This window comes from Cololabis saira, chromosome 10, assembly GCF_033807715.1.
Source record: "Cololabis saira isolate AMF1-May2022 chromosome 10, fColSai1.1, whole genome shotgun sequence".
Classification (NCBI taxonomy): Eukaryota; Metazoa; Chordata; class Actinopteri; order Beloniformes; family Belonidae; genus Cololabis; species Cololabis saira.
Window position 1 is genome coordinate 12034392 of NC_084596.1, and position 22241 is coordinate 12056632.

The window sequence follows — 22241 nt, forward strand, 5'->3', positions numbered from 1 at the left end:
ATTAAAATGGGGATGCCAGATAACTCCAGAGTATTCTTCAAATATTAACAAATGTTAATTGATCAAACATTTTAAGAGGACAGGGCTGAGTTATGCTGGAGTTTCTAAGCTGGGAATCACCCCATGAACCCAAATGTTTGCTTTTAAGCACATCCGCGTTTAGTTTAACGTACCAAGTTTAAGTTTTATAAGGTTATATTTTGCGAATGATAGGTTTGGACTACACAATATCCACTGGACAATTCCCATCCACGTAGGTTTAAATCAAAATTTAAAATGAACATGGAAAATGAACAGTTAGGCTTCACACTTTATTGTTTTTATCCAAAATGTTTCATACCAAAATGATGTGTTGGTTTTAGTGCTTACACAAAATTTGTTGGCAATCTGAAAAATATAGAATATCTTGCCCTTTACATAAAAGTGTAATAAGTAATGGCACAAACATTACGGTGATCAGGAGTATACAAGTCATGGCAATGGCAACAAACCGTACGTTTAAAGCAATTACTCGACACTCAAGAAACAAAGTCGACAGCACTTGTATTTCCAAATGGTTTGTAATGAATCATAGCAGACTTGCAGACGTACATAACCAAGTCACTCAGTTATTGTTTTGTATTAATTACAAATAAATGCAACTCTAGACGGAAGGGATTTCACTGTTAATACAAACGTTACCATGTCAGATCTGTATTTGTTGGTTGTTTGGCTGTGGAAAGCCTGCAGATGATGAGGAGAAATGAAGATTTCAACCCCTGAAAATAAACACAGAAATATGAACAAACAGAAGTCCAGTATGAACACTAAAAGATGCTTGAAGCAGAATCTCTAAACTCCCATCAGAGTTCCTTTTTATCATTGCAATTGTATTTTATGTTGGCGCTTAAAGAAATGTTTGATTTGAGGATATTTCAGCAGTCCTGTTTTTTTTTTAACTTAACCAAACTAACCAATTTTGGCAAAAAAAAATGCAATGAAAATAAACTGATTGTAAAAAACAAACTAGATTTTTTTCCAATCTATATATATTTTTCCCCACACTGACATTATTTTCTTAACAAAAGTTTTTACATTTTTAAATTTTTTAAATTTTTTAAAACATTTTTTACATTTTCTTAAACTAATTGATTTTTCTTGTGAAGCTGTTCTGATGTAAATTCACTGGTGTTTACCTCACATTTGCCCCAAGATTGTTCTTGTGTGAAATGTTTTCTTCAAGATTTAACATTTTAATTAACAAACTTGTGCTTTAAAAACTGACAAGTCGCCACAGGACTTTGGGACTTTGCACAAAAACCTCAAATCATCCCCCCTCACCACCGTGTTTAATTGTAGGAATATATGCTTCTGCTGAAATGTCTTTAGTGTTCACCAAATATGACATTAGAAATATTGAGGCCAAACGAGTTCACTTTGTTCTGGTCTGCTCACGGGAAATTTTTCCAGAAGTCTTCATCTTTATTTGGCTGCAGTTTGAAAACCTCAGCTGTGCTTCCTCGTTCTTTATAGTCTGAAAAGGCTTCCTCCCGACAACCCTTTCCAAGAAACTGTTCTTCATCAGTCTTAACGTTATTTGGCTGTTCTGGAGTAAAACATTTAACACAATTACTGTAGTGAGGCTTGTGGAGTGTGACAGGTACCTTAGAGCATTTAAGGGTCTAACTGTGATATAAATTCACTCCTGGGGAGATTGACAAATGTCTTGAATGTTTTCCACTTGTTAATAATCTTCCTCACTCCATAAAGTTGAGCTCCAAATTGTTTGGAAATACTTTTATAACCCTTTCAGATTGCTTTGGAGCCACAGTTGCTTCTCTAAAACCACTGTTTATGTCTTAACAACCAGCAGTCGGATTTTGTAGAGCTCTGAAAACCAGGTGATGATTAATTCATAAAGGGGTGATGATCAGCAGCACATGGATGCTTCTTATGCTCTTAAATGCAATGAAAACATTTTCCACATCATTTTTCTTGTTCTTGTTCTCATTCTTGTTAAATGAATAAGGACAAAGTTAAAAATATAATTTAAAAAAATATAATATGTTGTTTGTCTGAGGTGGTTTTGCCCTATACCAGGGGTCGGCAACCCGCGGCTCTAGAGCTCTTTAGCGCCGCCCTAGTGGCTCTTTGAGCTTTTTCAAAAATGTTTGACAATTTTTTTCCTTTTTTTCTTCTTTTTTTTCTTTTTTTCCTCTTTTTCCTTCCTTTTTCCTTTCCTTTTTACTCTCGAAATTTTGACTTTTTTCTCAACATTTTGACTTTTTCCTCAACATTTCGACTTTTTTCTCACGATTGTACTTCAACATTAATCTCGACATTTTGACTTTTTTCTCGACATTGACTTTTCTCACGAAATGTTGACTTTTTTCTCGACATTACGACTTTTTTCTCGACATTTCGACTTTTTTCTCAACATTTCGACTTTTTTCTCAACATTTCGACTTTTTTCTCGAAGTGCATAATGAAAAAAAACAATCTTCCCCCAGTTATTACTAATATAGATACACTCAGCATGTGTTGCCTTCATTCTAAGACTTCTTTTTTTGCGGCTTGTTTTTTGTGTTTTTGGTCCAATATGGATCTTCCAACATTTTGGGTTGCCGACCCCTGCCCTATACTTATAAGGCCAAAACAATCAGATGGTTTTAGTCTGATTTTAAACAATCACACACACGGACGCAAGTGGCATCTTTTACATCAAAAGTATGCAGGAGATGCCCCTTATTTTCATTGAAAATAAAAACTTTAGCACGTGCCCTCCTCACTTTTCACTAACACTCTTACCTCGTTATTCGACAGTTGCGTGTCTGAACATAAACCCCCGTGTATGTGAGGTCACATCTCACAGCGTTGTTGCTGAAGTCTGACTCCACGACGTGGAAATTTGGATTCACCATAACCTGAAAAACAGCAAGACAGTTCAGTCTTGCTGAATAAATGACATCCAGACACAGATTAACCGTACAGATCTTAACTTATGTAACGTGTGTTACCTTCAAGATGTAGTTTCCTGGAGGCACGTCAGTGATGTCGATCCACTGACAGTCGATGTTGGCAGCATAAGTGTCGTAGCATCCTGGACTCAGTCCCTGAAATCACACCCCAAACTCAATGTTTCTTAAAGCTGTGATTCCAGACCTGTGATTACTTGATTGTATTCATTTTAAATGTTTCACTGCTGTAAGCCAGCGTTTTAGCGAGAACAAATATTTCTAAATAAGTGATCTGGAGGACTTGAGCAGCTTTGGTGACTATGCAACATGGAGCTGCTCTTCCGTTTTGACTGCAGAACTATCACTCAGTCAAAACTTGGTCTTTCAAATAGAATGGGTATGCATTTAAAATGTTTAAAATACCGTATTTTCTGGACTATAAGCCGTTACTTTTTTCATAGGTTTTGAACCATTCGGCTTATACAAAGGTGCGGCTATTCTGTGGATTTTTCTTCCACCGCTCGGGGTGCTCTAACCGGAATTAGAATCAAAACTAAGACAAAATAAATGCAAAGAAGAATACACTACTTCTTCTTTAGCAGATAGAAGTAGAAGCAGATTTCAAACAGATAAATAGATAAATAAATACCGGTTATTTTCTCTTGGTTCTGTCCCGTTTTAATCAGTAAAGTTGCTGCCGTGTAACATGTACATCATTTACAGTTCAAAATCCTTCTGTACATGTAATAAATATCTAATCTAACAACATAAATATCTGCAGCTTGCATATCTTTTTTTTTTTTTAATAGAGCGGATGCGGCTTGTATATCTTTTTTTAATTATTTAAAAAAAAAAATAGAGCGGATGCGGCTTATATGCAGGTGCGTCTCATAGTCCAGAAAATACGGTACTTTATTAATCCCTGAAGGGTAATTAATTGTGCAGTAGGGACAGCAGATGCAAAATAGCCTTTTTGGCTAATTCTGACATATTTTACATTTGTTTAAATGTATTATTAATGTGCATTGTCCCTGGTAACTAAACCTTTAAATAAATAAATAAGTAAATAAGTAGTTTTCATGATTTAAGTCAGAGGTTTATTGCTGTGGGCAGGAAGGGTCTCCTTTACCGATCTGTGTTGTGAAGAGGATGCTCTAGGTTGTCGATGATCTCTTTCATTTTATCGTGTCCTCCTTTGCACAGCTCCAGAGGCTCAAGAACAACACCAGCCTTCTTTTTCAGTTTGTTTTTAATGTAGTTTCTTTAAGTCACTGGCTCTGATGCTGCTCCCACAAAACGACTGCAGATGTGATTGAACTCTCAACGACAGATTTATAGAAGATATAAAACATGAAGCTGCAAATACTGAAAGATTTTAGCTTCCTCAAGAAGTAAAGTCCGCTCTATCCTTTCTTATAAACAGCATCAGTGTTGCATTAGGAGTCCAGTCTGTTTTCCAGGTAAACACTAAGGTATTTATACACCTCCACCACCTCCACCTAATCCTGGCTCTCCTAAAACCCACACTCATCTTCTTTGTCCTGTTCATACTCATGCCACAAAATAATCCAACAGTTATCTGTACTCAGCCTCTTCTCCATCACTGATACACCGCACAACTGCAGAGTCATCTGAGTATTTCTGCAGATGACACACAATCTGCTCAGTAGGAATGGGCGATATTTTACCGTTCACGATATACCGTCAAAAGAATTCCCCACGGTAAGAATTTGTCATCTCGAGGTAAAAACGATAAATTCCAGTTGATGACGTTTTTGTGTAAAACTGATTTATGGTTCTGCGTTAAATCCACGCACAACGTACGGGAAGGAAGGAAGGAAGGAAGGAAGGAAGGAAGGAAGGAAGGAAGGAAGGAAGGAAGGAAGGAAGGAAGGAAGGAAGGAAGGAAGGAAGGAAGGAAGGAAGGAAGGAAGGAAGGAAGGAAGGAAGGGGCCAGAAAGAAAGAAAGAAAGAAAGAAAGAAAGAAAGAAAGAAAGAAAGAAAGAAAGAAAGAAAGAAAGAAAGAAAGAAAGAAAGAAAGAAAGAAAAAAGAAAGAAAGAAATGAGCCTGAAAGAAAGAAAGACAAAAGAAAGAAAGAAATGAGCCTGAAAGAAAGAAAGAAAGAAATGAGCCAGAAAGAAAGAAAGAAAGAAAGAAAGAAAGAAAGAAAGAAAGAAAGAAAGAAAGAAAGAAAGAAAGAAAGAAAGAAAGAAAGAAATGAGCCAGAAAGAAAGAAAGCAAAAAGAAAGAAAGAAATGAGCCTGAAAGAAAGAAAGAAAGAAAGAAAGAAAGAAAGAAAGAAAGAAAGAAAGAAAGAAAGAAAGAAATGAGCCAGAAAGAAAGAAAGCAAAAAGAAAGAAAGAAATGAGCCTGAAAGAAAGAAAGAAAGAAAGAAAGAAAGAAAGAAAGAAACAAACAAACAAACAAAGAAATGAGCCTGAAAGAAAGAAAGAAAGAAAGAAAGAAAGAAAGAAAGAAAGAAAGAAAGAAAGAAAGAAAGAAAGAAAGAAAGAAAGAAAGAAAGAAAGAAAGAAAGAAAGAAAGAAAGAAAGAAAGAAAGAAAGAAAGAAAGAAAGAAAGAAAGAAATGGCGGATCTGAGTCATTCCAGTTTTGCAGTACATGTGGACTCATTTAATTGGTTTTTATTAATTCAATTTAATTGGTGTAGTTTAGTAGTATTTAGTATTCTTTTAGAGCAGTGATTTGGGGGCTCCAAAGACTGAATGTGATGATAGATTTATAGTTACAAAGGTGGAGTTGAATTGGTATTTTTTTTATCGTCATTTTTATCATTATTGGGATAAATTACAGAAATTATCGTGATACAACCATTCAGATTTACAAACTGTGGTCTGATCGTCAGGTATTCAGTAATCCAGGTGCTTGTCCACCTGTGCCTTCTGGAGTTTCTTATGTAGTAATGCAGGCTGAATGGTGTTAAACGTACTGGAGGAATAGAAGAACGTGATCTTCACAGTGCTGCCTGCTTTGTCTGGATGACTGGGGTTTCATGGAAGCAGGAAAATGATGGCATCTTAAACTCCAACCCCATAATGATAAATTGTACTGGTAGGTGCTTTTTTTTGCTTATTTAGGTTGGGCCAAGAAAAGTCTCTCCAGGACTTTCATCATGTGGGATGTTAGTGTTACCGATCTATGCTCATTAGGAGAAGATGGATGACATATTTCTGGTATTGGCAGGATGTTTTCCACAGCCCTGGAACCTTCTCCTGGCTCAGGCTGAGTCTGAAGAGGTGCTGCAGAATCCCACATAGCTGGTAAAAGCACAGGCTTTAAGGAAACTGGGGCTGAGATAGGGCTGGGCGATATATCGAGATTTTGATATATATTGATATATTTTCAAACGCGATATGGTACGAGACCATATCGTTTATATTGATTATTAAAAAAAAAAAAAAAAAAAAAAAAAATCTATGATTTTGATATAGCTTATTTTGTGACAAATTGACTTGAATGTTTTATTTGAGATTTGCACAAATGTTTTGTTATTTGCACAACTGTCAACCTCAGTGGAAAAGTCTGCCTGTTACTGTCTACATTGTATTAATTGCACAGTGTATTTTAATTTAATTGTTATGCAGGAAAGGGATATTTGTTTTATTTTATTCAAGAAGCATTTTTATTCTATATATGCAGGCAGTTTATTTTTATTTAATTTGTTTTATACATTTTGATATTGTGCAGACCTCTGTTAATAAAGGAACCTGTGTGACATTTGGCACGAGGCTTTGACTTAAAACTGACTGTTTTTTTAAGGGTTTGCCTCAGAAAAAAATGAAGCTAACAGAGATGCTATGCTATAATGCTTTGGGGGAAACCCCAATTATGGCACAGAAAAAATATCGATATATATCGAGTATCGCCATTTAGCTAGAAAATATTGAGATATGACTTTTGGTCCATATCGCCCAGCCTTAGGCTGAGACCATCTTATTTTTTTATTTAACCTTTATTTCACCAGGAAACAAAACTCATTGAGATTAAAAATCTCTTTTCTCTGGACCTGCAGCCTTGTGCCGGTTCAGTCTCTCCACCTTCACCTGACTGCACCCACACCTGTGTATCAAAGGAGGATGGGAGGTCTGTTTGGCTCGGGGTGGGAGAGGAGGATGCTGAGCTTGTTTCTGAAGTGAACCTGTTGAAGAATGTGTTCAGGTCATCGACCTGTCCAGACTTCCATCTACCTGATCTTGCTTCTGCTTGAAGCCCGTGATCTTCTGCACACATCTCTTACGTTGTTCTGCTAGAGCAGGGGTCAGTAACCCGCGGCTCTAGAGCCGCATGCGGCTCTTTAGCGCCGCCCTAGTGACTCCCTGGAGCTTTTTCAAAAATGTTTGACCTTTTTTTTCCTTTTTTTTCCTTTTTTCTTTTTTCCCTTTTTTCTCTTTTTTCTTCTTTTTTTCCTTTTTTTTCTTTTCTTTCTTTCTTGAAATTTTGACTTTTTTCTCGACATTTCGACTTTTTTCTCAATATTTCGACTTTTTTCTCGAGATTGTGCTTCAAGATTAATCTCGACATTTCAACTTTTTTCTCAACATTTTGACTTTTTTCTCAACATTTTGACTTTTTTCTCGAAATTTTGACTATTTCCTCGACATTTCGACTTTTTTTCTCGACATTTCGACTTTTTTCTCGAAATTTGATTATTTCCTCGACATTTCGACTTTTTTTCTCGACATTTCTACTTTTTTCTCGAAATTTGATTATTTCCTCGACATTTCGACTTTTTTATCGAAATTTTAACTTTTTTCTTGACATTTCGACTTTTTTCTCGTCATTTCGACTTTTTTCTCGTCATTTCGACTTTTTTCTCGACATCTCGACTTTTTTCTCGTCATTTCGACTTTTTTCTCAACATTTCGCCTTTCGCCATTTGCCTTCATTCTAAGGCTTATACAACACTTTTCATTTTCATTCATTTGCGGCTCCAGACATATTTGTTTTTTGTGTTTTTGGTCCAATATGGCTCTTTCAACATTTTGGGTTGCCGACCCCTGTGCTAGAGCTTGTTCTCCAGCTTCCTCCAGCTTCTTTGACCTTTACTTTCATTTGTTTTAGTAGTGACCTCAATAACCGTCTTCCTCCCCGAAGGGTCTTTTCCAAACTTTTAACTTGCACTTGACTCTTGGTAGAGACGAATGGTTTGAGAGCAGCACCAGTTATGGGATGGCCAAGAATGACCTCTTACTTTAGAAGGTGGATCAGGATGACTAACAAGACCATCTACAACACTTGCGTGTTTGAAAGAAGCAGAGCCAGTGTAAAGTCTAGTTGGCTAAATCCATGGCAGGACAAACAAAAACATGCAGGCGGAGAGGAAATTTTTGAATAAGTAGGAAATGTCTTAAACTATCCAACTGAATGATGTCACGCATTTACCTCGAGGGCATAGTTTGTTGAAATAGTAATGTTTCTGGTTATGATCTCAGTGACAGCCTGAAAGAAACAACAGAAGTCTATATCACCTGTGTATGAGCGGTGCAGGCGTACCGCCGCCTGAATCCGGGGTCACAGCCAGTGTCCTCCAGACAGAAACTGGCCTTGTGTCCTTCAGCCACTTTACGCCCCGTAGCAATGTCCAGCAGGTCGTAATTACTGAAAGCATCCATACTGTGGTAATGCCTAAGAGTGTAAAATAGAATGAGTATATATATATATAAAAAAAACCCTCACCATCATTCTTAAAGTTTATCTGTACCAACCCTTCCCCCCACCCTCTTGTCTTTTTTTTATTTTTTTTTATTGTTATTGTAATGTCTCTTTTTTTTTGATTATGTGAAATGTGGTGTTGTTAACCTTTGTTTTTTTTTTGTTTTTTTTTTGTCTTTGTCTTCATTTTGAAAAATAAAAAATTATAAATAATAATAAAAAAAAAAACTGAAAGCATCCATACTGTGGTAATGCCTAAGAGTGTAAAATAGAATGAGTATATATATATATATATATATATATATATATATATATATATATATATATATATACCCTTCCCCCCACCCTCTTGTCTTTTTTTATTTAATTTTTTTTATTGTTATTGTAATGTCTCTTTTTTTTTTTGATTATGTGAAATGTGGTGTTGTTAACCTTTGGTTTTCTTTTTTTATTTATTGTCTTTGTCTTCATTTTGAAAAAAAAAAAAAATAAATAATAAAAAAAAAAAAAAAAACTGAAAGCATCCATTATGTATTAAAAAAACCTCACCATCATTCTTAAAGTTTATCTGTACCAACCCTTCCCCCCACCCTCTTGTCTTTTTTTTATTTTATTTTTTTTATTATTATTGTAATGTCTCTTTTTCTTTTCTTTTTTTTTTTGATTATGTGAAATGTGGTGTTGTTAACCTTTGGGTTTTTTTTTAATTTATTGTCTTTGTCTTCATTTTGAAAAAAAAATTAAATATAAATAATAATAAAAAAAAAAGAAACTGAAAGCATCCATACTGTGGTAATGCCTAAGAGTGTAAAATAGAATGAGTATATATATATATATATATATATATATATATATATATATATATATATATATATATATATATATATATATATTAAAAAACCCTCACACTTGATTTTTCTCAAGGTGTGGTGGTGTTTTCTTGGCTTGCTATAATGATCCCAACAACATAACAAAGGTATTTTTACTTTGACTTTTTGGCTGGAGAACACTCACTGGTGACAACTGTGCCATTCCCACTGATATCTGGGCTTGACAGGCAGGAAGTCAGTGGTTCCTTGGTTCTTGACTTTCTGTGGAAATCGCAGGAGTACTCTGAAGTCAATGTCTCGAATGCTGGGTGCATAAGCCGACCTTGGATGAATCAGAGGGGAAACAAGGATAAGCTGCGCTGGAAAGTGCTGCTGGCTGGGCTCCCCAGTCTATTTATTTTTTTCATTTAAGCAACAGAGCGCAAAGGCTTTGTTCCACTGAGCCTCATGCTTTTGGGAACAACCAATCCAGAACATTTATGTTTTGGCGGGACACAATACTGGCGTATGACTATGCCATAGTAAGATCAGACAGTTTTTCGAACTCGTTCAACAGAATGGTAATCCCAAAACACAGACAACTTCTACTCAAATCCAGCGATTCTTATGAAAACACAAAATATAGAAGTTGTGCCCAAATGAGCAAAAATAGGCTTCAGAGAAAGAAAAAATCTGTCTGTGAGTCTACATGGCTGCATCACTGCCTACATGCACATACCAAACACTTGAATAACATTTGGCATCACAGATTACCTGGCCAGACAGTTTTCCTCTGCAGCACAGCGGAGTGCATACATCTGCATGCGCTGCACATAAGCACCTGCCTGGATGGCGTACGGGTCTGGCACAAGGTCTGGCAGTCCTGGGGGAAGGGGTTATAATGGAAAATGTCATTTATTTTTTTGATATCTTAATGCTGCTGGTTTATTCATGTTGACAACCACGCACTGTTATAAGCATTTTTGGGGCTAAACATCAGAGCAGATGTGTGAGTTTGTTGGCACAAATGCTTCACATTCCTTAGCTGTCATTCTGATGGCAGCTTTTCCAAATCTCTCCGCCACTTGTCTCTTTTATGTGAGTAGTTTAGCAAACAATCTTTAAAAGATTTCTCATCTTAATTTAAAATAAAATTGTGTTTTTATCCCAATTTATGTACTTATTAGACTTTTGCCTCAATGTAAAGCCACATATAGCTATATTAGTGAAAAGTTAGGCCAAAATATGGTCAAGTCTGCATTAAACCAACGGTCTTATATACTTACAAACAGATTTTACTTTGTGCAATTTTCTTTTCCATTTATACTGGAAAATAAAACGTTTTATGTTCACTTGGAAGCTTGAATCTGGAAAACTTTTTTGGGGAAAAACATCACCTTCTCTGACTGCAGAAATGCATCAACAAAATATACATGCATCAAAATCAATTTCCCTTAATAATTAATAATTAATAAAGTATTTTGAATTAAATTGAATTGAATTGAAATTTGACTGCTTATAATAGTTCTTATAATTAAGTCACACAAACACACAGGACTGTTTGCTCTTTATCAGAGGACATGCTGCTACACTGTTTATATCTATACAGTTGTTATGAGTAAGGATTGCTAACAGAGGCTTTCGGCAGCAACAGCTACTCCAACTTATGCAAATCAATGTATTTTGTCTACAGTCAGTACGTGCACATGCAGCGATTCAAACTGGTTGGAGATCATTTGCACACATCGTACTGACTTTTAAACTGCATGTGAACACCTTAAGTCAGTCAAGTAATCTGATCAGACTGGATTCATCAACCCGCTTGCAGCACCTAGATAAGCCAGTCGCAACCGCCTTGTTAATGCCATGTGTACGGAGACATGGATATTACAGTCTGCGCATGCTCGAGAATTTCCCCCGGGTGGGGTGTTCCCCCGGGGGAGGGGATTCACCTGGAAGTGAAAGGAGACGACGCAGGACGCAACGCTGCCCAGTAGTAGCTCCCTGGGGTGTCGTGTGACTGCTTCAGGGGTGTCGTCAAAATATTTCCTATTCTGACATTTCATATATAAATACTGTATTTTCGCGACCATACGGGCGCCGTGTGAAAAGGCATAGCCGCAGTCTTGTGTCATATTTCTGTATTTAAAACACACACGGCGCACCGACCGAAACGGCACACACACAACACACACACACACACACACACACACACAAGCACAGGAGTGTGCGTATTTAAAAATACAGCGGGAGCAAAACTTTGTTTGATTGTAGGCTACTTTATTTCAGTTTTTACATTAATCAAACCCATTAAGTCTCATCCTCTGTTTCTGCATTAAAGAGCTCCGCTAAATCAGCTGTGCCAGTCCGAATTACTCGCTGTCAGAGTCACGTTCCGTGCCGTGCGGTGCCTCGGAAATGCACGCTTTTGCAAAAGCTCGCAAAATAATCCCAGCAGACACGTTAGCCCACGCATCAACAATCAATCTGCAAACTGTGGCATAAAAAAAACAAAATACGCCGTACCCTACGCCGTAGGCTGCGTCTATTTAACGCGGACCTAATGCCGCGTTCCATTTATCCTCGGAAGTGGGGATTTCCCAGTCCCCAGTCGGAATTTTCAACTGGAACGCCCCTCGAAGTGGGGTTTCCCACTGGGAAAGTGGGAGAGTCTTCACCACCCCCGAGTTACCATTCCAAGATGGCTGCCATTCCCAGTTCCCACTTCCGATTTCTGAGGTAAATGGAACGCGGCATAAACTCCGGAGCCGGCAGAAAGAAATCTCTAAATTTCGGAGCAAATTTCTTAACAGGCGTAGCTACAACTGTTAGATTTCATCTATTAAACCAACATCTTCCTAAATGATTTATTTCAGCCGGCGTGATTCTCAACAGAGCAGCGTCCCAGAGAGAGTTTCTCTCCCGGGGCTGACGCAGCAGCCTGAACCGGCGGACACGTCTCTTCTCGGGCTGTGAGCTGAGGTTGCTCCCCGGGGGCGGCGGCTCTTCTCATCTCCGAAAACATCGGGTCAAATTTCTTAACAGGCGTTATTTGGATAAACTGAGCCCCGGTTGCGGATCTTAAGGTTACCTTTATACCTGAAAAAATATTAAACTTAATAAAGTGCAATATTAACAGCGCTACAGCTGAAATTAAAACAGCTTTTGGCTCTCTGCTTCCTGATCAGGTTAGGGATGAAAACGAGGGGGAGTAGGAGAAATGGGACAGGCACCTGGGCCAAGTGCCCTAGATCTCAAGTGCCCTAAAATCTCCCCCTTCTTTTTTAGGGGTTAGGGAAGAAAAGAAGTGCGAGTGGAGAAAAGAAGGGCGAGTGAAGGAGAATTGGGATTGGCCCTTAGAATGCACTTTTTCCTTGTTGTTAAGCGGAGGTCAACCGGAAGTGGCTCTTTGTTGAAATGGTTACCATGGTTACCTCGGGTACAGCGCCACCTAGCGTCACGGAGTCAGCCATGCTCTGGTTACAGTGGTTTATTCAATCTGATTCAGTCTGATCTCAGAACAGCATGTGTGATCAGATAAGTTGATCCAATCTTCTGCATGTCATTATCTGATCAGATCTCCAACCACCTTGAATCGCTGCATGTGCACGTACTGAGTGTGACATCATTCAGGTTGAGTTCTGACTTTTGAGTTTAATGGAACACATCATTAAGTCCGGCTTCCAAATTAGTGTCCGCTGTCCTTATCTAGTTTCTATCATTTAAATCCCAGTGTTTTGATTTTAAAGCAGAAATGCAATTAGTTATTCACAAAGTTTCTTGTCATGGAACCACAATCACCTAAAACCTTCTGATTTTATCTAACCTTACAAACTGGTGTTGCATGTCTGAATCTTCACACCTTGTGTCATTTTCTACTACAGTCCAAAATAAACAAAACAGAGCGTGATAGAGTCACGTTTACATTTTCACACCATGTCCTGCTGGAGGAGGTTGAAGCAGATGATATCAAGTCAGTTGAGATCTTCATCTTTAACACTAGATGTCACCAGTACTCGAGTTGTAAAAAAAAAATCAGGGGGAATGGTGAATTTTATCATATGGGGACAGATAATTTGTGCTGATTACAAATAATATAATATATTACAAATGATAGAACTCACCAAAACACCTGCAGAAATACTGCAGGAATGACATAGCAGCAGTTAAATGCAGCCTCCTGTAAGCTTTAAATATCCACTGGGCTTACATCAAATACATCAAAACACAACAATAAAAAACAGTTTTCTGAACTTATCAATATGACTCTGTCCTTCACAGGATAAGTAAAATGGATCACTGCAAAAACTCAAAATAAGAATATTTGTCCTATTTCTAGTTAAAATGTCTAATTTTAGTAAACAAATCTAATTACACTTAAAAGAAGACTCATCATTGGAAAAAACAACAATTTTCACCTGTTTCAAGTAGATTTTCACTGGAAATAAGTAGAAAAATCTGCCAGTGGAACAAGCTTTTTTTGCTTGTAATAAGAAGATAAATCTTGTCCCACTGGCAAATTTTCCTACTTATTTCAAGTGAAAATTGACTTGAAACAGGTGAAAATTGTCAAATAACTTATTTTTCTGGTGTTATTTTTCTGGTGATGACTCTAAATGTTGAAATAGCAGTAAAACCACATTCATTAATGAAATGACATAAGGGATGGAAAGGGGGGATGGCAGTTTTACAGGGGGGATGATTTTGACCGTTTTTATTTCAGGGGGGACGCCATCCCCCCTCATCCCCCCTCAACTCGAGTACTGGATGTCACTGAATCCACTTAAGACTGCGCCTTTAATACCAGGTTTCATACATTTGAATTATTGAACTCAATCTAGATTTCACTCTGAAGCAATTAGACTAGGGACCATTAAAAGAGATAGTGTCAAATATAATATTATTGTAGGCTAATCATTTCTTTCAACTGTTCACAAAGACATGCATCCCGCTGACTTGGAAGAAAAAAGGTGAGCCTGTATTTTTTATCATTGCCAAACTAATATAAAATGAAAAGGATAGTTAATTTACCATTTTGGAAATAGCTTGTTCCATACCCTGTGCCAGGAGGACGGCGCGTCCGGGCCACTGACCTGCCTCTTGCTGGATGCATGTTGTAGAAAACTGAATTCCTGTGGGTTTTATACGGGTTTCGAGGGTCGTCGTTAACCATGCCCTCCCCAGCAGCATCCATACTCCGAGCCGGGTATGAATCTGCAGCCCCGGAGCCGGTCTGCCGGCCCAGGGGGTTTGCTGGGGACGCAGCTGGGGACGCAGCGGGCTCCGAGCGCGCAGGTTGCCTGGAGACTTGAGGCATCTGCTGGCTCTGCGCGCCTGCACGGCCTGGCCCCGCTTCCCTAGTGCGCTGTCCCACATTAATATCCACACCTTCTCCCATTCTTATGGAGTTTGAAGAACTGGAAGTGTTGTGGTATTGAACAGTGAAGCGCCGCGCCCCTGGGTAACCCGCAGATCCTGATCCGTAGGCGCGCTCGGGCCCCTGCCGGGCCCCCGATGGGCGGCCATGGCCGGACGGTCTAACACTGCGCTCAGCAGCAAGATGTCCTGGCGTGTGGGCATGGGTAGCATCTCCCCTGCTGCTGACATAAACCCTCGAGTGGGATCTGGACTGGACAGAGGGCTGGAACTCCGACCCCGTGCTCAGTAAGCTGTAAACCTGCCCGTTGTTCTGCCACTGAATGCGGTGCCGCCAGGGGCCACCTGCGCGCTGCTGCCCCAAGATGAGTGGAAGTAGTCCTTGGAAAAAGTAAAAAAAGTAAAAAATCAAAAGTGAGCATTTTGCCATGACAATAAACCTCGAAAAATATCCCGGCTGTTCAATAAATGTTACATAAATCACGCCCAAAGATGATGGTGCAGAAGGTGATGCTTTCTGAAAAGCTGGTGAAAGGCAGGGATGCTCTTTTTAATTTCAGCTCTTACGCACCACATGCCACTTCTCAGGAGGTTCTAACAGCTGGATAGGAGGGCTGAAACCTTTTTTTTCTGCTCATTTATCGAATTCAGCCCAGTTTCTTTCGTAAAGTCAAACTTCTAGAAAGAAAGTTTAACCCATCCTTTGCCGTGGAAGTTCTGTTACACAAGAGCGTTTGCTGAGTAAACTTTACGCAGGGGTGTAAACTGCTGTCAGTCAGATACCGTTCAATTCCCAAAGGAAGTGTTTGCATACTAGTAAAAATGTTTATTTTGCATTATTGGTTTTACCATAAACACTAAAAGCTAATGCACATCCTTTCACGAGTCATCAAAAACCCAAAACTGTTTATTTTAGTGCATAAGAAAAAAAAAAACTTTACAGAATATGTCTGTTCAATGTGTTAATATTTCATAGAATCCCCAATAACTTGGGAAAGATTTGAATATCGTTATGACCTCACACAGTTAGAGACATTCACCACATGGCGGCAGTCTGCATTCAAGTAAGAAACCACCCTGCACTCTAATGGATAAATCTAATGGGCTAAGGATTTTATTCTACCCTGTTATCCATCACCCTTTCATGCACGACAAAGTGATGCTAAAGCAGCTCATTCAATTTATCTTTTGTTTCAACCAGAGTATTATTGCTCAGAACCAACTGTTTCAATGTTTCATTCAATGTTTCCCATGTTTAAGCACCTCAAAGCCTTTTGAGTTCAAATATTTTATTCAACCAAAGCATTTTTCCCCCCACGGGAATATTTACTGCTGTTGGTCATTTTCTGAATGCAATATCACATTCTCAATCAAGATCTCACCATCTGGAACTGGAGTGGAGCTGCATGCCGGGTCGGCGCATGCGCAGCGCGCATTCAAGGTTCAACAGCAGTGAGACAAGTTTTATCTGCAGTTTATATTTCATCCAGCGCTGTATTATCCAAGTTGAGGTTTTTTTAAAGGTGCATCACAATACTTGTAATTTTAATCTTTTTTATATTAAGTCTCATGCTGTAGAAATATATGGATATGATGTCCCTTGTAGACAGAGCCGGATTAAATAAATGGACTACACTAGGCAGACTGTGATTTTTGGGCCCCCCTCCATCGATGTTATTTATGAATTGAAATCTTAAACTTACCAAAGTTACTAATAAAAGTTAATTCACATTTTACATAGCATAGTCATAGTCAAGTTGGTTCTTTGTATTCCAAAATAAGTCATGTGTTGTATATTAAACAGTCTATCAGACTATTTTTTGATTTTTATTATTTATACGTTATTACACCACTCTATTAAATGCTATCAAATTATCCTTATCTTATCGATTGCGAGTATCATTGTTAAGGTATTAGTACCAGTAAATCACCAATAGGTGTCAGCATTGCTATGTAAACAGAGTAAAATAAGATAAATGTTTTAAGCTATTGCATTTTGCAGAAAATCTTAATTAAATGTGTTAATTAAATTGAATAGTTAAATAAGAAGTCAAATCTACAAAGACCAATAAAATTTGCCGTAAGACAAAGTGTGCTGTAGTATGTATGTTTGTATGTGTTTATGTATGTATGCGTATGTACTGTATGCGTATATATATATATATATATATGTGTGTGTACTAAATATAGTAATAATGCACATATATATATATGCCTTAGGTTTTTACCGGCATGGTATCAACCATTAATATGTGTGCAGACAAAAAAAAAAAAAAAAAAAAATGTGTCCCTCTGTCTAGGCCCCTCCCCTGTCAATCGGGCCCTAGGCACATGCCTAGTTTGCCTTTGCGTTAATCCGGCTCTGCTTGTAGACACCTCTGTCTCTATCCAAACTAATGGTATCTGACCCAACTTGTGGATTTACTGCCTTTTTTATAGCATCCAATTCAAAATGAAGATTTAAATTTGAGAGAAAAATTATAATTCAATGTGCCATTAGTTTTTCTTTGTACAATTTGCAACTGGAAGTTTTATATAATTTCAAATAATTTATCTGTATTTCTATTTAGACTTTTGGTGTAACCTTCTGAGTCCATATCAGTTACTGATCATTTTTCTAGGTGGGGAGCTTGCTTGAAATGTGTCCCAAACACACCCTGATGTGCAGAGATCAGTTTTCATTCTCTCTCAGATGAAGTATCACAGCGTGCTTCCTCTGCCTAATAGGGCATCAGCATGAGCCGTTTTATTTTAAGCCACAGAAACCTCCCATTCGTCCAGAGTCCAGCGCCGCCCTCTCCGTGTTGGTTCCTGATTTATAAGAGGGGGGAGATCCTGAGCACTGGTTTGGCACAAGACTTCTCAAGCAGGACATGTAATCCACAAAATATAGCCAGTGAGTATTGATGTTGCATTAAGTCTTTCTTGTGTGTTTGACCTGAACGTAAACAAATCACAACAAATGTTGCCACAAAAAATAACTTTTACTGTAAGTTATTAATGTTTGGAAATAAACAGTAATAAACAGTTTCTAATTGTTTTCATGGCACACCGACAGCGGCAGCAGCAGCAGCAACAGATCACTCTCTGAGTGAAAGACTAATTATTTTACACTGAAATGATCTTATCCCATGAATCTAGGTATCCAGCGCTGCTCACAACTTTGCTTCTTGTGAGAAATAAAGAAGATGATGGTCTTAACATGGTTTTACTACAAGAAACTTCCCCTGCATGGAATATACCTGTTATCTTTCCTTGAGGCCACACACTGCCATTCTGAGGATTAAAATGATAAATCCAGAGGGTTTACCACAGATCATGGGGAGAAAATACAGGTGAGCTGCTGGAAATGTGTTGTAGAAATTAACATTATTAAACCCTGCTGCTACGTGGATATTTTGTTTTTGTTGAAAATGAAAATTGCAAATAAAAGTGGTTTATTTTTTTCACATCTAGCCAGAATTAGAATAGAATGACAGATGAATGATTGATGATTTGATGGAACATCACTGGGTTTCTTGTGACACATGCTCATCTCTGACTAACCTTTGCAAGTATCAGCCTGGTCAGCTTTCATCACATTTCAGCTTTGAGCAACATGCTGCTGTGTCAGTCTTCATGCTTGCGTTCATTACCACGTGCCAATTTAGAGTTGAAGCTTTTAATGTGTGAACTCTTGAAACGGTTTTATATAGATCATCTATAAATCTAGTCTCTTGTTGAGGCACTGCCTCTATTTGAGGTCTTCTTTTGACCTTAAACCCCTTGATTAGTAGAAAGTAAAAACATGTACAAATGTACTCTCTGTGAAAAACAGTTAAGACATGCTTTACTGAGTGATAGCATTTTCTATTTCTTTTATATATACTTTAGCAACAACTTTGATTATTAAAGGAAGTGTTAAAAATATTTTATTTCAATGTAATATATAATAATTTTAAAAAATAATCACAAAACAAAGAATTACACACTGACAATAAAAACACTATTTTAGATGGCAGGGTTTATTATCTTTGGATTTATTATCTATAGATTTTTTGTCTCTTTACTGCAAACTAGAATAAACTAGGTTTAATTTTGTCCTTGCTTGTAAAAATCCAGACTGTGTAGTCAAAATCACAATTCTGCCTCCTTCAAAGTAATGTAACTAGTTTATGAGTTTAATGTTAAAGTAAATATTAATTAAACAAGTATTGTATAAGTATAATGCATTGATCAGATTATATCAAAATAGTTTTTTGAGGTTAAGCTAAAGAATATTTGGACACTTTGGTAGCTTGAAGGACAACTACAAGGACGAGGCCGACACAATCACATTCAAATATCAAATCATATCGTCCTGTAGGGAAACATCAACACTGGCGGGGCCTGTTTAAATGATAACATAAAAGATACTTTATCAAATACATCTTTATTGTGGATGTTGTGAGTGAATTGTGACCGTCAGTTCTTAATTGGTAAAGTATAATAAATAAATACTCAAAATGTCCTCATCACTGTTTCAAATTACACCAATGTGTTATATAAACTGTTGATGACATATGTATACACCTATATAAGTTTATAAGTGCAAAAGCACAGAAACATCAACTCCAAAAAAGAGATGTTTGCACTTGTTTGCGCCAGTGAGACTGCCATAATTATTGCTATCCTTGTTTCTCTGGCATAACCACGGGTGTCCACATGGCTCGGGGGTCCTCACCCACTCAAACAGGTGGTCTGGTGATCATGCGGCCATTTACCTCGTGTGTAGCGGCCTCTGTGCCCTTAAATGGCCACCCCAGCTGTACATGTGGGGGTTTCCGTGGAGGCGATTGACGTGGGTGCGCATGCCTCCCGCGTGGATCTCACCTTACTGGGTGGTGGTGCGGCAGGAACTGGCCCCTGAGTGGGGTATAGAGCTTTAAGTGGGTGTGTGGCATTCAGTAGTTGGCCGTACATTTGAGAAATATGTTTCCCAGACCAGACACCACAGACGCTTATAGCCTAAATATAAAGCAGCAGAACGACAACTATCTGCTCCAGGCCAACTGTTGGCATGTAAAGACTGAGAAATGCATCACAAGACCCTGAAGCTCCCCCTGACTCACCCCTGTCGGCCCGGGACCGAGGTGGTCAGTCGTTCTTTACCCAGAGTCAGATACAGAATGAGGGGAATCACGCAACGACATATATGTGTCAGTCATTTCTTGGTTCAAAAATGATGAAAAAACATACTTCATGGTACATGATACTTCATACTTCCCCTGGTTTTTTATTGTGAAACACCAATAAAAATGGAAATACACCCGTCTCCTCTCATTTCTGTGCAGACTCATTTCTGTTCTGACCAAGACTGTTGGTTAAACACTAGAAATGAATTTAACTTCTATGCACAGGTGGAAACAGTACTCGAGTTGTAAAAACAAATCAGGGGGGATGATGGATTTTATCACACGGGGACAGATAATTTGTGCTGATTACAAATAATATAATATATTACAAATAATAGCAGTGACCAAAACACCTGCAGAAATACTGCAGGAATGACATAGCAGCAGTTAAATGCAGCCTTCTGTAAGCTTTAAATATCCACTGGGCTTACATCAAATACATCAAAACACAACAATAAAAAACAGTTTTCTGAACTTATCAATATGACTCTGTCCTTCACAGGATAAGTAACATGGATCACTGCAAAAACTCTAAATCTTAACAAGAATATTGTCTTATTTCTAGTTAAAATGTCTCATTTTAGTAAAAAAAAATCTCATTACATTTAAAACAAGACTCATCACTGGAAAAAAACAACAATTCTCTCCTGTTTCAAGTAGATTTTCACTTAAAATAAGTAGAAAAATCTGCCAGTGGAACAAGATTTTTATTGCTTGTAATGAGAAGATAAATCTTGTCCCATTGGCAGATTTTTCCTACTTATTTCAAGTGAAAATGTACTTGAAACAGGTGAAAATTGTCAAATAAGTTATTTTTCTGGTGTTATTTTTCTGGTGATGACTCTAAATGTTGAAATAGCAGTAAAACCACATTCATTGATGAAATGACATAAGGGATGGAAAGGGGGGATGGCAGTTTTACAGGGGGGATGATTTTGACCATTTTTATTTCAGGGGGGATGCCATCCCCCCTCATCCCCCCTCAACTCGAGTACTGGGTGGAAACCTATCAATAAAAAAGTGGAAACAAGTTTGCTCATGTCTGTTGTGACCTGATGCCAGAAAGTGAGATATATAGAGAGAGAAAACAAACAAATAAAAAGATTTTAATCCCTTTCTTGGCAGGTTATACAGAGGTTGTTTAATGTTATGCGGTGTGTTGTCGGCACAGCAGGGAAGCAGGATTTAGTCTTGGGACTAACACCTGGTGCTGAGGGCGTCGGTTCTAGTGTAACATACACAGTTTATTCTTTTGCTGACTCAAACCTCCCTGTATGGGTGCAAGAGAAATAATAATTTACCCAACAGGGTTAACAAAAGTAACATTCACTGAATTTCGAGGGAGGCTTTGGCAGTGTCCCTTTAAACAGAAGTCCACTTCATAGAAAAAAAAGTGCAAATACATTCAATTCTATTCTGAAAGTCAGTTTTTTTTGTTTTTTTTTTACAACAAATTAACAAGTCCATAATCACCAAGGTACATGATATAAACCATCCTGATAAGTCTTTCGTGATCAAACATGATTGAGATCGCCATTTTAAGAAAGTTGCTTCATGTCAAATATGAAATAAATTAAGTAAATCTTGGAAAAAACAATATCTGTTTTCAATGACATTCTGTGAAGGATGGGGCCGACTGACAATGAGGAGTTGCTGTGATCTTCAGGCCTTTTAACAGCAGTCCAGTCAAAACAGAAGTGATACAGTAGCTGTGTTGGAAATCACTTAGAAATACCGTATTTTCTGGACTATAAGCCACACCTGTATATAAGCCGCATCCGCTCTATTAAAAAAAAAAAACAATAAAAAAGATATACAAGCCGCACCTGTATATAAGCCGCATCCGCTTTATTTAAAAAAAAAGATATGCAAGCTGCAGATATTTATGTTGTTAGATTAGATATTTACTACATGTACAGAACGATTTTGAACTGTAAATGATGTACATGTTTGTACCTAAATAGATCCTTTCCTAACAGTGTCTTTTAACACGGCAGCAACTTTGCTGATTAAAATGGGACTGAACCAAGAGAAAATAACCGGTATTTATTTATCTATTTATCTGTTTGAAATCTGCTTCTACTTCTATCTGCTAAAGAAGAAGTAGTGTATTCTTCTTTGCATTTATTTTGTCTTAGTTTTTATTCTAATTCCGGTTAGAGCGCCCCCTAGCAGTGGAAGAAAAATCCACAGAATAGCCGCACCTTTGTATACGCCGCATGGTTCAAAACCTATGAAAAAAGTAGCGGCCTATACTCCAGAAAATACGGTATGTCTGAGAGCAGTTGTCACTGA

At 37.8% G+C, this 22241-nt stretch overlaps 1 protein-coding gene and 1 long non-coding RNA gene across 2 annotated transcripts; one reads left to right on the plus strand and one right to left on the minus strand.

Moving 5' to 3' along the window:
* Positions 1-302: 302 nt before the first annotated feature.
* On the minus strand, positions 303-15372 carry LOC133451857 (protein-lysine 6-oxidase-like). Its single transcript, XM_061730999.1, has 7 exons — positions 14449-15372; positions 10192-10300; positions 9623-9760; positions 8425-8581; positions 2997-3092; positions 2788-2903; positions 303-758 (listed from the first exon to the last, which is right to left on the minus strand). Exons 1-7 carry the CDS (start codon positions 15221-15223, stop codon positions 752-754), a joined length of 1398 nt encoding a protein of 465 aa, XP_061586983.1. The 5' UTR covers positions 15224-15372; the 3' UTR covers positions 303-751.
* Positions 15373-17620: 2248 nt separating this feature from the next.
* Positions 17621-20080, plus strand: LOC133452422 (uncharacterized). Its single transcript, XR_009783257.1, has 2 exons — positions 17621-17689; positions 17935-20080. It is a non-coding gene; the product is annotated as an uncharacterized LOC133452422 (long non-coding RNA).
* The last annotated feature ends 2161 nt before the right edge of the window (positions 20081-22241 follow it).